The following is a 15,558-nucleotide window of genomic DNA, read 5'->3' as shown; positions in this document are numbered from 1 at the left end:
TTCATGAACTCCTTGAAGAATTCCATAATTTTTCTTTGCTCTATGCTGTAACTTTTTTGCTGTGTTTCTTCTTGCATTAAAAAAAAATGACTTTCCTCTATTCTCTTATAGTATTCTTGCATAGTTTGATGTCAGTTTCTTTGTGGCATTTGCTTATTTTTTTAATGAACCCCTATTTTTTCCAGACCAGCTGTTCTGGGAAGGAAGTGTGTATATTGGGAAGAGGGGATGTTGGGGGGCCTCCAGTCAGGAACTGTGGTGGTCAGGAATTGGGATTCTGCCTGACAGTGTGTTCTCCTTGGGTCATCTTAGAGCCTCTGTGGAGCCCTTTTCTTTATTCCTTCATTTATTTGACTGTGTTGGGTCTTAGTTGCCTCATGCAGGATGTTTCTGTTGTGGTGCTTGGCCTCAGTAGTTGTGGTATATGGGTTTAGCTGCTCTGTGGCATGTGGGCTGTTCGTTCCTGGACCAGGGATGGAACCCTCATCCCCTGCCTTAGAAGGTGGACTCTTAACCACTGGACCACCAGGGAGGGCTAAATCCCTGGAGCCCTGTTCTTAAGAGGAGTGTTGCTGGGTTTGACCTTTCCGTCTGTCTTTGGCCAACCAGTACCACAGCTGCTGTGCTGCCTATGTCCATCCCTTCGTGCCAGTAGGCAGCGCTTTTCCCAAGACGGCAGACGTGCCCTTTCCCTCCTCCAGCCTTGTGTCTCTGGTCTGGCTGCGGTCCCAGACAGGGAGCACCCCCTCAGCCTGCATTCTGGGTACGGGGACAGTAGTTTCTCACCCCTCAGTGTGCAGGAGAACCCTGCCCCCTGCCACCACAACTTTGTATGCTGCTGCTAAGTCGCTTCAGTCATGTCCGACTCTGTGCGACCCCATAGACGGCAGCCCATCAGGCTCCCCCATCTCTGGGATTCTCTAGGCAAGAATACTGGAGTGGGTTGCCATTTCCTTCTCCAATGTGTGAAAGTGAAGTCGCTTAGTCATGTCCGACTCTTAGCGTATACAGATTTCAGATATATTCTGCTTCTAAAATTATTGCCTTATGAGAATAATAGAGAGAATGTCAAGTAAATATCCTGTAGCAGGCATGCATATAAGACAAACCGTTGATGTGTGTGCTTGTGTGTATTGCTGGGTATCGTACCGTATATCTGTGTATCTATATCTGTATGTCTCTACACACACTGTGTTTTGCCACATACATATTTGCAGTTATTATGTTAAGCAGGGATGAAAGCAATGCCGGAATATAAAAATGCATTTTGAAAACACAGGTATCCCTGAGAAGCAGTTTGTTCCTCTTTAAGACAGGAGGGGTCTGTTCACACCTGAGCGCTAGATGCAGGCAGGGCCTGGGACGGGGGCCAGTGGCAGGGGCGGCAAGGGCCCTGTGTTCCCCGTGCAGCCTCCTCTCCCTGTGGGTACTGGGTGCTCATCACCCCTCTGCTGGATTGCAGGCAGCGTCACCTGTTCCTCCCTGTTTCAAAGAGACACTGTAAGGAATTGTGAGAGGGACTTCTGTGTTTACTTTTATGTCACATTAACTGAAGGCTGTGTTAGTATTGTCATTGCGTTATTTTATTTAGAGGGTCCTAGTATAAGCCAAGGTACAGTCTCCCTTAAATTAGATTATGGTTAGTGTGACTCATTCTTAAACGTCTGTAATCGGTAATAGTCCTAGTGCTTGACAGTGGATCATTCAGCATTCATAAAGGAATCCTGGTTTAAATTGTTCCTTTCTTTATTTTTTAATATTTATTTTTGTTTGTTTGGCTGCACCGGGTCTTGATTTCGGCACATGGGATCTTAGTTGCAGCATGTGGGATCTAGTTGCCCGACCAGAGAGAGACCAGGGATTGAACCTGGGCCCCCTACTTTGGGAACACAGAGTCAGCCCCTGGACCTCCCGGGAAGTCCTAAACTGTTCCTTTCTTTAAATAGGCACAGACAGCATTATATTTTCCTTTGACGGTAAGGCTCATGTTAATTACATTTTTAGCTGACAAGAGAAAAGTCCAAGGACTGACTGAAGGAAAAAAACAAAACAAAACACCTCCTCTATTTTTAGAAGCTGAAACCAGAACCATGCTTTTGACACTGGTGGTGAAGAGAAGCCCAGTAATTTAGGACTTGAAGCTTTATAGTCTCTCTGAGTCCCTTAGTTTGCAACCCTATTTTTAGAGGTTTACAAGTGGCTTTTTATGCAGGCCTTGAATGTCTTCTATAGCAGAATGGAACAATTCCTTTAAAAAGAGCTTAGAAATAGTAAAATAGTAATTTAGATGCCATAAGTCAGTTCAAAGTTAAACTTGGTGTAGTAGTTGGAAAGGATAGTGATAGAACAGTAAGATACAGCTGTGCATCCCTCAGTAAGAGCTAAGAATGAGAACTGATGTGGGTGATTGACTTTCACTCCTGTTAGCTGAAGAAAACAATTCACTATAACACTCAAAAATAAAAATGTTTTAAAAATGGATTTGACAGCACCAGAGCTGATATAACTTAAACCGTATGCTTTTTTGCTCTAGTTGTTAATATTTTGGGTATATACCTTTTTTAGTCATGGAGAATGAGGCTTTTTATCACACCCCTAGCTTTTCAAGACTTTTCCCCTCTGTATAACTTATGCATGAGATGTAAGGAGAATCAGCTATTAAGAATCCTTTTTGTTTTTTCCTTTTTGTACTTTTTCTTATATCTTCAAAATCAGTTTTATCTTTTCTAACTTGATAACAAAGGCCTACGTTCACCAACAGCAAGTATCAAAATCAGAAAAACACTTCCTGCTTCCAGCAGTCCTTTGACCAGTATGGTTTTAATACTTCTACATGTACCTGAGACAAATTTAATCAAAGACAGTATCCTTCGTGGTCATCTTGATAATTTTTCCTATTGTTAGTATCAAATATCTCCTCTTTATTATCCTTTTTTCCCCCTCATTTCTAAGAAGTTAGGTTTTTTTAAAAATTACACTGAAGGGTTTGTAATAGGACCTCTGTCCTGAGGCGCCATCTCTCTTTGTCACACGTAGTATATCTACGTGGAGAACTATTATTGTGTTTCTCTTCCATGCTGCAGATCCTTACTTGCTGTCCTCCTTGAGGGGCCTGCTGCCTGATATGCTCATCACTTGTCTGTGGGAACAAGTTAGATTGGAGATAAAGAAGGCAGCCCTCAGTAGAGATGAGCTGATAAACCTTAAAGTACTCAGAGCTTATCCACGGATGCAAACAGCAGGCTTTTCTCTCTTGATGAGTTCCATTTTATAAGCGGCTGTAGTCTTTAGGAAGAGACTGCTGGGAACTCGTGTGAAAAGTACCCCATGTGCCCAGATAGGGCATAAGGCAGTGCATCTGAGTTCTCCGTGAACAGAACACATTTCCTCAGAAAGACCCGAAGACCTGCCCACCCAGAATCACTCTAAATAATTATGGGTGAAAGATTACCCCATGTTCATTTATTATCACTAGGGGACATTGTCTTCAGTTAAAATTGTTTGTCTTTCTGTAACTGACCTGGGTTTTCGGCCTCTTTGTTCAACAGAATTGATAAGAGGCCAGGTGAAATTCATGCAGGGCTTTACTGGGACTCATGCTGCAGCACATGGGAAAGCAGTAACCCATACCCTTGCTCGCTCCTGGGGGTGCAGGGCAGGGGACGGGGTCAGGTATGAGGGTGGGCGAGGATTGGTGGGTCAGGATGGAGGGCGGCGTTACCTGCTCTCTCCACCCCCTCAGTGGTGCTGTGTGCAGGGATCATGGCAGTACCCTGCTTCTGCTCTCAGCGCCTCAGAAGTAGCAGTTGTTTGTGGCCTTTTTCAATCTCACTGTTCATAATTTGCTCCAACTGCACCTGGCCTCTGTAAGGTAAGTTTTAGTCCCTTATATTCTGTTGCTGCAAGGGACTTTTGTCCAGGTGCAAACACTTCTGTGAAGGGTCCCAGGTCCCAGCCTGTCTCATCGCCTAGATATGTGCACAAGTGTTAGGATCATACCAAATGATTGCTGAAAGCAGGAAGTCTTTTTTTTTTTTTTTGGTATTTGCTGGCTGTGAATGTAAGCCTTTGTTAGCAGATTAGAAAAGAGAAAAATGGTTTTGAAAATACCCCGTATCAGTGAGCATGAATTGAACATCTTATTTTCACTGTAGTGGGAAGACAGATGAGTAAAATTTTTCTAGAGGCTGTTTTGTAATATGTATCTAAGTTTAATACACATATGTTCTGCTCTTGGACCTAGCACTTCTAAGTATATACAAGGAAATCATAGGCACGTGGGATAAGTTATATCTACAAGAATTTTAACATTATTTCTAATAGCCAAAAAAGGAAATAAATATTTTTCAATAGAGGGTTAGTTCAATTATTGCATTTCATGGAAGGGAATCTTATGACACTATGTAAAAGGATATTCATGTTCTGTTTACATTGGCATTGAGAAACCTTCATCATTTACTATCACTCCATGAGATTACAGAATGATGTGTAGCGAATGGTTCCTTTTGTATCTAAAATAAATATTTATGGGTGTTTATTTTGAAGTCAGCTTATATACTTAATTGCTATTTACAGTGGTTATTTTTTTGTGGAAGGGAGAGAACAACCAGGGCCTCTCCAGTTCTAATTTGTGCATTTCTGTAAGATTGAAAATTTTACATCAACTTGTATTGCTTTCATAGTCAAAGAAAATAGTAAAGATGTTGACATCCTGAAGAACAGAAGAATATCCCTTGGGAGCAGGCAGGACAGGACTGGTCTTTATGTAGCCCTTTTCTCTCCTGGAGAGTCTGAGTAGCCTTTGATGAAAGTGTGTCAGCAGAAATCTCAAACCCATCTCATACTTTCCTTCCACAGTGAGGAGGCTGCTCACGTCTGGCATTGTGGTTCAAGTGTTCCCACTGCATGACAACGAGGCCCTGAAGAAGCTTGAGGACACCTGGTATACTCGATTTACCTTGAAGTTTCAGCCCATAGGTACGTGTCAGTGCCAACTCTCTTAGAGGAGGACACAGCAGTGGTGATGTCCTTCTTGGGTGGATATTTAATTCTGTGATGGGCAGGATTTACCAGCTCTGTGGGGGCAAAAAAAAAAAAAATGGTGAGGAGGATAAGGTGGGTTGCATGATCTATTTATTTTATACTTAATATCATTTTAGATGAAGTGAATTACAGGCTTTTATTAAATGTCACCGGTGACACAGACAATCCAGAGTGGCCATCCTGAGTGTGTGTTTAATTTGTTGTAGAACATAGTTTGTAAGAATCCACTTTGACCATGAATATTTCATATTTGAAAATTGCTGTTTCTTTAGAGGTAATTATTTGGAGTAGGCCAAGCTCTGCTCATTCTTAGCAGCAGACTAGCAGGCCTAGGCATCTTTTGAGATAATTCATAAGGATCTTGGTGTGCATTACTGGATCTTTCCATTTTCTCTGAAGACACTTAGAAGAATAACCATTAATTTATTCAGTGGATGTTGAACATTATTCTGTGTAAACTTATGTCAATATGGATGTTCAGGTTTTTTGGTTTAGTGATTTTTTTAAGCATAAAGATTATATTTAAGCTGGTAGTTTTCACCATAAGTATTACTGTCAGTTTTTCTTTAATGAACATTGCCTTTTTGACTTTGTTTAAAGGAATTCCTCTAAAATTTTCTTTAAGTTTCCATTTCTGAAAACGGTCATTATAATATTGTCATAATGAGCAAAAACTCATTTTAGGGTCCAATTTTGAAATTACATTTTGAATTTTTACTTGAATTCTTTGAAAGGAAAAATGTTGATAGTTCCAGGTGATGTAAAAATCATTTTATGTTTCACTTATATGACATTATTTCACTTTGTTTAGCCTTTAGGTGGCTGTAAATTTAAATATTACTTCTAGATCTTGAAAGTGACAGTCTCCAGTAGCTATATCTTAGAAAGTGAGTGGGGAAAAGCGAGTTGATGGTGAAGGCTGAGCATGGGTGTAGTAGTGGTCTTCAGGCCTCTGGGAGAGCTGGGGCTCAGGACGATCTTGAACTTGCCCTGAGATCAAAAGAGAGAGGTGGTTTGATTTGGAGCCAGGGCCCATGAGTGTCTTTTTCTTTTTTTTAAAATTGCTTGTAATTCTCATTTGAGGTTAGTTTGTCATACCCTCTGGTTGGTTTTTGTTTTTTTTTTTTTATTAAATTTTAGCATGCTCCTGAGTTAATAGAAGAATTAAAGAGAGAGGAAAATAGTATCTTTGTTTAATCTGAACCATCCCTATAGACTGATCTGATGCATTATCTTAAAGCACTGTGTTTTTCTTTTTTTAAAACTGCATGTAATTAATCAAGAAGTACTAATTCTGACTATTACACCTCCCTTACCGCCTGCATCCCATCCTGGTCCCAAGGCAGGCTGCTTTTGCAGTCTAAGAACTGGCCCACGTAGATGTGGCTGACAAAGGACACAGTGTTTGTGACCTCTTTTGCGTTAGTTAGCTGGTGTCAAGTTCACAGACAATTAACGGTGATGTTGCTTGGCCCTTCTTCTGCCCAGTGGGTGTATGAAAGTTTAGATAAATGTGTTCCATGGCTGTTCTAGAAGTTAACATGTAGAATATTGTTTGTGCTTTTGAATAATTTTTCTTCAGAGTATTGAAAAGTTTGCCATGACGCATTGGTGAAAATATATAGCTTTGGGTAGTGGGGGAGCAGGATACTATGGATGGGGAGTCTTCTTTGAAAATAACCCCTATTACTCTAAAGTATTAAAGTGAGATAAAAATGGGGAAATAAAGTAAACCCCCAAATTAAGATGGTTCATTGGCTGTGAGACGTCCTGGTGGTCCAGTGGTTAAGACTCCATGCATCCACTGCAGGGGCCATGGGTTCCATCCCTGGTTGGGGAAGTTCTGCATTCTGAGAGGTATGGCCAGTAAAAAAAATAAAAAGATGGTTCATTGGCCATGGCTGAATTTAAACTAGGAACCTTGGCGATTTGGGATGAGCCCAAGGTGAGTTTTTCCTTGTGGAGAGGGCATCCATCAGTGAGGAGGTAAAGAGAAGCAGCCCCAGGATGCCTTGCAGAGCAGCCCCAGGAGCTGTGGCCTGAGCCCGAAGCTCAGGGAGGTGTCCCGCTTGCTCTGCACACGAGTGGGACTTTTGTACTTGATGGAGGATGAATTTACTATTATACACTGATTGGGAAATAGGTTGTTAAATGATCCCCACTTAAGTAAAGTGAGTAAGCTTACTTGAAATGATTAAAAAAAAAAAGTCTTCGGCAGCCTGTGCTAAAGGTCTCTTTTATCCCCCTCTGATTGTAGACAGAATTCGTGGCTACTTTGGAGAAACCATCGCTCTTTACTTTGGATTTCTGGAGTATTTCACGTTTGCCTTAATCCCCATGGCCATCATTGGGTTACCTTACTACTTGTTTGCGTGGGAAGACTATGACAAGTACGTGATCTTCGCCTCGTTCAACCTGATCTGGTCCACCGTGATCTTGGAAGTGTGGAAGCGAGGCTGTGCCAGCATGACCTACCGGTGGGGTACCCTGGTCATGAAGAGGAAGTTCGAGGAGCCCCGGCCAGGGTATCACGGAGTCCTGGGTATCAACCCAGTCACTGGCCGGGAGGAGCCACTCTACCCCAGCTACAAGAGACAGCTGCGCATTTACCTGGTCTCCCTGCCCTTCGTGTGCCTCTGTCTCTATTTCTCTCTGTTTGTCATGATGATTTACTTCGACATGGAGGCCTGGGCCTTGGGCCTGCATGAGGACAGCGGGTCTGAGTGGACCAGCATCTTGTTGTACGTGCCCAGCATAATCTATGCCATCGTGATAGAGATCATGAACCGCCTCTATCGATATGCCGCTGAATTTTTAACCTCATGGGGTAAGACTTGATGCTTTGTGTTTATGTCTTTATCTGCCTAAAAGAAACATTGCTTCGATCATAGGATTCTTAGAAACGCTACCTGGCAAAGCAGATAGATGTTGCTCTGGGCTCGTTGTGGAGACATAAGGAGAAGTTCACAGGCTCTGGGAACGCCCATGATCTCCAGGTCACGATTCTCACAGCTCCGATGTATTGGTAGTTACTATGTTCTAGGTGCCCTGCTGGAGAAGGTGATGGCACCCACTCCAGTACTCTTGCCTGGAAAATTCCATGGATGGAGGAGCCTGGTACAGTCCATGGGGTCGCTAAGAGTCAGGCACGACTGAGCGACGTCACTTTTACTTTTCACTTCCATGCATTGGAGAAGGAAATGGCAACCCACTCCAGTGTTCTTGCCTGAGAATCCCAGGGATGGGGGAGCCTGGTGGGCTGCCGTCTATGGGGTCACACAGAGTCGTACACGACTGAAGCGACTTAGTAGCAGCAGCAGCAGGTGCCCTGCTAAGCACTTTATCCATAGTTCCTCATTTTCCCCTCCTCAGGGCACCTTGAAATAGAAGTTATTTTACAATTTTTATGGAGAAAGATACTGAGCATTCGCAAGGTTCAGACAGCAAATGGCAGAGCCAGGCTAATCCATCCTGTGCTTCGCATACTATATTGTGTTTTATGCTAGGGATAAGATTGACTGAATCATCACCATACTCTGTGTCTAGGATCTGTAAACCACTTGTGTAATTGTGTGGGGCAGAGGCCTGCCATTGAACTCAGTGAAGGAGGGTGTTCTTGTCTGTCTCTGTGGTAAAAGATGAACTTGGTTATAGTTTAAAAAGGGTCTTGATAGGCAGTTTTCTTTTTAATTAATTTATTCAGTCAGACAAATAAATATGCCATTAGTATATTAACCACTAGGAAGAAGTCTAGGCCTGAACTTCTGGACCATACAGATATTTAAAATTCTTTATATTAGTTATATAACAACAGATACCATTTATTTGGGACTTCTCTGGTGGCTCAGATGGTAAAGAATCTGCCTGCAAAGAATTTTCCTACAATGTGGGAGACCTGGGTTTGATCCCTGGGTTAGGAAGATCCCCTGGAGAAGGAAACAGCAACCCACTCCAGTATTCTTGCCTGGGAAATCCCACGGACAGAGGAGCCTTGCAGGCTATAGTCCATGGGGTCACAAAGAGTTAGACGTGACTAAGTGACTAACACATACCATTTATTTGTTTTTGGTCTCATAAGATTTTTTTTTAATTTTTATTGAAGCATAGTTGCTAGCTACTATTTGCTGAGTGCTTTCCTTGAGCTGAGCTATGGTTTTTATAGTATTTCTAATCCTGACAGTAACCCTGGGAGAAGGGTAGTGTCAGGCCTATTGTGTAGGCAAGGAAGCTGAGTGTCAGGAGGTTAAGTAACTTGCCCAAGGTCACACAGTGACTGACTGACTGAGTTTAGGTTCAAATCCAGGTCAGCCTAACATTACCTCTCTGTGCAAGGTGATACTTCTGTTCAGGATCTGCCTTTTTTGTCCTTTTGCCCTGCTGTGGTGTCTCAGCAGTAAAGAATCCACCTGCCATTGCTGGAGATGCAGGGTCGTGCCCTGGGTCTGGAAGATTCCCTGGAGAAGGAAGTGGCAACCCACTCCAGTATTCTTGCCTGGAGAATCCTGTGGACAGAGGAGCCTGGCAGGCTACAGTCCATGGGGTTGCAAAGAGTCGGACACAACTAAACAATAATATCAACTTGGGACATGCACAGTGTCTCCTTTGCTGAGTGAGGATGGAAACTTGAGTTTCCTTTTAAGTTAATCCTTGTAAATTTGATTTCTTGCCCTACTACTCTAAAGAGGTTGCTCTCAATTTTACTGTTACTGCTCACACAGTCTTTTTCTGGTGGCTGTCTGTGGAATCATTTCTTTGTTGCATTAATATTTTAAAAAATAATTTCAGCTCACAGTGCTATTTCAGTACCTTGAAAAATGTGTCTTTAGTTTCTTTGTTGTTTGATGTTCTTGGTGGGAAGCAGTAGCCGTGATGGACTGTGTCGCACGGTTACTGACTGAGGCTCTGTGGCTGGACATGGCTGCCCTTAGCACAGGCTTCACCTCACCTCACGACAGCTCCCATTCTGCTTTCTTATCTGAGAGACCTTACTTCTCCCTTTTAATATTTTAGAGAATCACAGATTGGAATCTGCCTACCAGAATCACCTAATTCTGAAAGTGTTAGTGGTAAGTAGAACTTTAATATACAGATTCATTGTAATTATGAAACTAGTGTATACTGTGTAACATTTAGGACTATAAATATGAAGACTTGATTGTAATTTAAAATATCAGGTAATAGTAGTTAATATACTTTGTCCAAGAAGGCAAGGATTGATTAATAAATGTATTTACATACACACTCAGCAGTGTTATTACAAGTGTGTCCATGATATAAGACTTTAAATATAAGAATTAGTATTATAGCCAATTTCCAGTTGTTTGAAACACTATAGACATGTTTCTTTTATTTTCCTTTCGGTGACTCAGGTTTGAATGTTTCATTATTCACCAATCCTTCCAGTTACCTACCTACTGTTTAGTAATGAAGTGTTAAATTATTTTTTAAAATTTTGTCTAAGGAATTTCCAAAGTCCAAGAGGTTTCTAGCATGTTTTGAGGGGCAGAAGGGAAGGGATGGAGGTAAGTACTGTGTAACCTGCTTGCTGCTTATGTAAAAGCTCACAATTATGCCTCTTCCCACCATTATTAGAAATAACAGAGAGGTGGCTTGAAAGCACCTTGTGTAAAAGGAGATTACCTCAGCCATCTGTAACACAGCTGAGAATCGAGAAAGGTGCATAAAGAGTCCTCTGAACTCTGCAGTTCTGCACTGGAATTGATTTAACACAGTCCATGTACTTTACTCCCGAGAGAGGAATCCAGGCCCTCGCTTAGAAAGAGCCTTTGTTCCAGTTCCAGAAGTCATTCTGAGAAGCTTATTTATCTGGTTTTTCCATCCTTAAAGGATCAGAAGCCATCATTAGGAAGGTGATTATGTTTCTGCAGGTAGGTACATTTATAGTAGCAAGAGTAGGGAAGGAAATAGAAAACCTCTCATAAATAAGTAATGAGACTTCAACAGCTTTAGCAATTTGGACATTGGAAAAGGGGCAAGCAGCCATCTGTATCTAAAAAGGCTCTGAGGGCCTCATTCTAGCCCTGTAAAATAATTTATATTCAAAATGTTGGTGCTGAGTCAGCAAGGATGTTATGTTCTGTGTTGTCTGTGTGAGAAAGTGAGCAGGGGAATGTGTGATGCATTACAAGATTCTTTGAAAAAGATCACAAAACAGAGCTCTTGCCCTTAGAGGTAGAACACTCCATTTGTCTTAAAGAATTTAGCCATTTTTAAGACTGGATTATTCTCTGCTCGTGCCAGATACAGTGTCAAGCGACTGTCGTGTAAAAAGACTCATTGCTGAGAGTCTGCTCATCCTCTCCTGCGTGTGTTAGGTCTCTCCCTTCCTTTTTAATAAAAAAATTTTTTTTTTTCTTTTTGGTTGGTCCATGCCACTTTACATGTGAAATCTTGATTTCCTGTTTCCTGACCAGGGATCAAACTTAGGCCCCTTGCATTGGCAGCATGGAGTCTTAACCACTGGACCTTCAGAAAAGTCCCAACTCTCCCTTCTTTTTAGTCTTGTGGGGAGGGTGTTTCTCAGCCTTCTGAGCTTCTGCTCTTCTACTGTAACTTAACACCCCCATCCCTACCCCTGCCCCACATTATGTTACTGCTCACTCCCTGCAGCGACTCCCCCTTCCATCACTGATGAAGTGCGCACACTGTGCATGCAGCAGTCTCCTGTCGGTGTTGAAAAGCCGGAAGTAGTTGAAAAGCCGGAAGTAGACAGCGTGGGGCTGCGGGACAGGATGGAATCTCGTGTGTCCCAGAGGTAGTTGCAGGTTCTTGAGCAGGTGAACTAAAGGAAGAAATGGCACGTGTTGGGGGACTTCCCTGGTGGTCCCATGGTTAAGACTCCACGCTTACAATGCAGGGGGCATGGCTTCCATCCCTGTTCAGGGAACCAAGATCCCACATGCCTGCATGGCGCCACCAAAAAAGAAAAGAAATGGCAGTTGTTATGGTGGGATCCCCACCCCCACGTCTACACCCCCAGCCCCTGAACCATGTGTCTGGGCAGGGCAGTCAGGCCCATGGTGACAAAGATGCTACCCGGCTGGTTGCTGTGGCTCATCTCTCTTGCTCTTGCCACCCGCCTTCCTAGGTGTGTCTCTGGGAGAGTAGGGAGCCTCAGATTCCTGGGCACAGAGAGGCTTCCAGGGCTGGGCTGCTAGTTGGGTTGGGTCCCTTTTTACTGGGTGCTGACCCCTCCATCCAGGCATCTTCTCTGTGGGGCAGAGAGGAAAGAGAGCACGTGCCCTGGCAGCTCGCTGTTAGTGACGCTGGGCCTGCCTGTTGTAGGACTCCTAAGCAGGGTGGGCAGGGACTGTGCCTCCCGGGCTGCCCAGATTACCAGGTTGGGGGTGGGCGATACTGGACTCTCTCTTTTGTAAGAAAGTGGTAGGGACCTAAGATGTGCTGGTGCTGTGCAGTCCTCTCAGCACCTTTCCGAGTTCCGCTTTGGTTGCCTCTCATGGTATTTCTGGAGTTCGTAGGTGTGCTTCCTGACGTGGCGGGGGGAGGTGGGGTGTAGGAGAAACAAGTCTTTGCCATCTTGTTAGGACCAGAAGTCTCTCATGACATCTTTAAATGTGATATTTACAATTGTGTCATGGTCTGTATGTGGGTTGGAAAAGAATGTCCAAACAAGAGGCAGAATGAGAGGAGAATAGAGTTTATTAGAACAGGAACAGCAGGTCGGCTTAAGGGAGAGCATATGATTTTCCTGGGTTGGTAGCCAGTTTTAATAGCCTCAAGACAAAGAAAATTCCTGCTAGAAGGGTGGCATTAGGTGATTGGTTAGGGTGGGTATTTTTACCTAATAAGGGGTCAGGTAGCTGGCCAGTTTAGATCAGGAGGGCTCATGGCAATGGTTGCTATGGGGCTCTCTCAATTCCAGAGATGACCTAGGTATGAGGCTCCACAAATTGTAATAAAGTTCAGTGACACAATATTAAATATTGCTCTCTTTTTTTTGGCAGTTTAACTTTCTGAATTGCTTTGCCTCACTTTTCTACATTGCCTTTGTCTTGAGGGATATGAAGCTTTTGCGTCAGGTGAGTGTGAAAAACAGGTGTTGATTTTTTTTTATTTGCAAGGTGCTTTCCTATAGTATAATAATGTAATGGTCTTCCCATTATTATCTTGAGAATATTATTAAATTTTGTGTATTTCTAAGCCCAGTTCTAAAAAAAAAAAAAAACCATTAGCAATTGCACTAGGTATTGTGCTCAACTGGAAAGAAATTAGTTGAAGCTAACCAAAATGCAAAATTAATCATTTAGGGGACTAAAATCAAATATATAGTTCATACTAAAGTTTGTAAAAGCAACTTTAACAGCAAAAAATGAATTCATCAATTGAACTTTTGTGTGCTCAGGGTGGGGCTGATTGGTATAATGGTCTTACACATTTCATTTTTAAACTAGTAAGTTGTTAAACTTGCAGACCAGCAGATGCTATGCACTGTTGTCTCATTTCTGAGATATTTATGAAAGTCTGACATATATTTTGTTGTGTTGCCACTTCTGGATCTCATAATCATAGTGAAGTATAAATTATTGCTTTCTAAATTCTCTCTTTCTTGTTAATACTTGAGCCACCTACCAGTAAGGGCTATTCTTTTCCGGTTTTGATATACTGCGATTATTAGTGTCTCAAAGTTTAGGCTTCTTAATCTTTATATGAGAGCTTGGGATCATTTTTCAAGAAATTAAAAAATTTGTATAACAGTTAAAAAGATTTTGTAGTTACAGTTCTAAAAGCTGACATAAAAATAAAATACTGTGTTCCTAGTAACTAAACTAGATACAATGCTCCTTTTACAAATTATTTTTGAAAATAATACATTTGAAATCAATAGGTTAGACATACATACCTCTCCAGTCCCACCATTAGTGTGTTAATGAGATACAACCCCTCATTTCTTATACTTTTGAGAGTCTCCTTTATTTAACAGGGGATGAGGGGCAGGGAAGAACTCTTTGAAACAAAGAATTTTAATATCAGCAAAAGTGGTTTGTGATGGAAACCCTGATGCCTACCTGGGAAGAGTGGAAATTGACACAGTACCTCTGGAAACTACTTGAGTAACTTTCCTAAGAACCTTATTCCATTCCTAGTAAGTCATCAAAGGTGGGATGAAGATTCATGCACATAGGTGAGGAGCAGCACTTATAACAATGGCAGTTGAAAATAGTACTTATATTCAACCACAGTGCATGGGCTCGCAAAAAAGAATTATTCATGGCATGGGAAAGTGCTCACAGGATAGTCAGAAAAGAAATCTACAAAGCTGTACACATACAGATGTTTCTACTTTTGTTTTTACATATCATTAGGAAGAAATACTTAAGTAAGATGTTAGCAGTGGTTCTGACATGGTTGTTAAGTTAAGGCTGACTTTTTTTCTGTTTTTAAGTTTTTCTACAGTGAGGGAGCATATATTAATTTTGTAGTAAGTTCTGACTAAACTTTCAAAGCTGGTGACATCATTTAGACTCATATGAGATTGTAAAAAACACAATTTCAGTTTAATTTGTTGTCCTCCCAACTCATAACCAGTTTTCTATTATAATCTTATTTGTATTATACTCTTTTTGTATTTTAGTCTGTCTTGTGAAGAACCAGTAAATTAGAAACATCATTCTAAGACTTAGCTCCTAATTTTTTTTATACCTAGCTTTTCTGATACTAGTTTTTATAACATAATAATACATTATTTGTTAGATTCCTTTTTTTTTTTAACTGCGTAATTGTATTCATGCTTTGGTTTTGTTAAGTTACATTGCCAAATATCATTTATGTGCTTCTCTTTAGAGCTTGGCTACTCTCCTGATTACCTCCCAGATCCTTAACCAAATTGTAGAGTCTCTTCTTCCTTATTGGCTCCAAAAGAAGCACCATGTGCGGGTAAAGAAGAAGGTGGAAGCTTTAAAGGCAGACATCGATGCTACATTATATGAACAGGTCGTTCTGGAAAAGGAAATGGGAACTTACTTGGTAAGTTTGGATATTGCCGAATTAAACATTGAAAGTGAATAATAATAGTCATGTGCAGACTGTATACGACAAATATGTACATATTCATCATCTCAGGTATGACTGCTTTCCAGCCAGTTTCCTTACCATGAAGTACTTTACAGTTAAAAAGAAGGAACAGTGTGTCAAGATGCTGCTGTCTTGAGCCTGGAGTTTATGCCTAACACCCAAAGGATGAGTCCCATGAATTGTGAGACTGCTCTGCTGAGGGTGGCGGGGCTGTTTCAAAGATGGCAGAGCAGGGGAGAGGCGAAACGGCCGTGGAGCTGTTGTGTGCTCTGTACACTTTATACTCAAAAAAATGGAAGCCCATCGCTAACAATGGAAGGGCACTTTTCTCACGTTAATAATAGGTAGATAAAGCTCTGTGTTGATAAAGCTCTGTGTTGTTAATCACTTGGTGCCTAAATCAGAAATAGGATTCAAGATTTTTCTATTCAGAGTCTTTCTGTTATTCAGCATGGGCTCTCT

General features: G+C 41.8%; 1 protein-coding gene across 8 annotated transcripts in view; it reads left to right on the top strand.

Annotated features, from left to right (window-relative positions):
* Positions 1-15,558, top strand: part of ANO10 (anoctamin 10) — a 214,666-nt gene that overhangs the window by 22,025 nt on the left and 177,083 nt on the right. For all 8 annotated transcript variants that reach the window (XM_069560749.1, XM_069560750.1, XM_069560751.1 and 5 more), the window contains exons 5-9: positions 4,858-4,977; positions 7,301-7,870; positions 10,054-10,109; positions 13,029-13,103; positions 14,866-15,048. In XM_069560749.1, coding sequence (XP_069416850.1) covers positions 4,858-4,977; positions 7,301-7,870; positions 10,054-10,109; positions 13,029-13,103; positions 14,866-15,048 — 1,004 coding nt within the window. The remainder of the gene's footprint in view (positions 1-4,857; positions 4,978-7,300; positions 7,871-10,053; positions 10,110-13,028; positions 13,104-14,865; positions 15,049-15,558) is intronic.

The sequence above is a fragment of the Ovis canadensis genome, chromosome 19, assembly GCF_042477335.2.
Source record: "Ovis canadensis isolate MfBH-ARS-UI-01 breed Bighorn chromosome 19, ARS-UI_OviCan_v2, whole genome shotgun sequence".
In the NCBI taxonomy this organism is placed as follows: domain Eukaryota; kingdom Metazoa; phylum Chordata; class Mammalia; order Artiodactyla; family Bovidae; genus Ovis; species Ovis canadensis.
The sequence above is the reverse complement of the archived record's forward strand: the minus strand, read 5'-3'. Positions and strand labels throughout refer to the sequence as shown.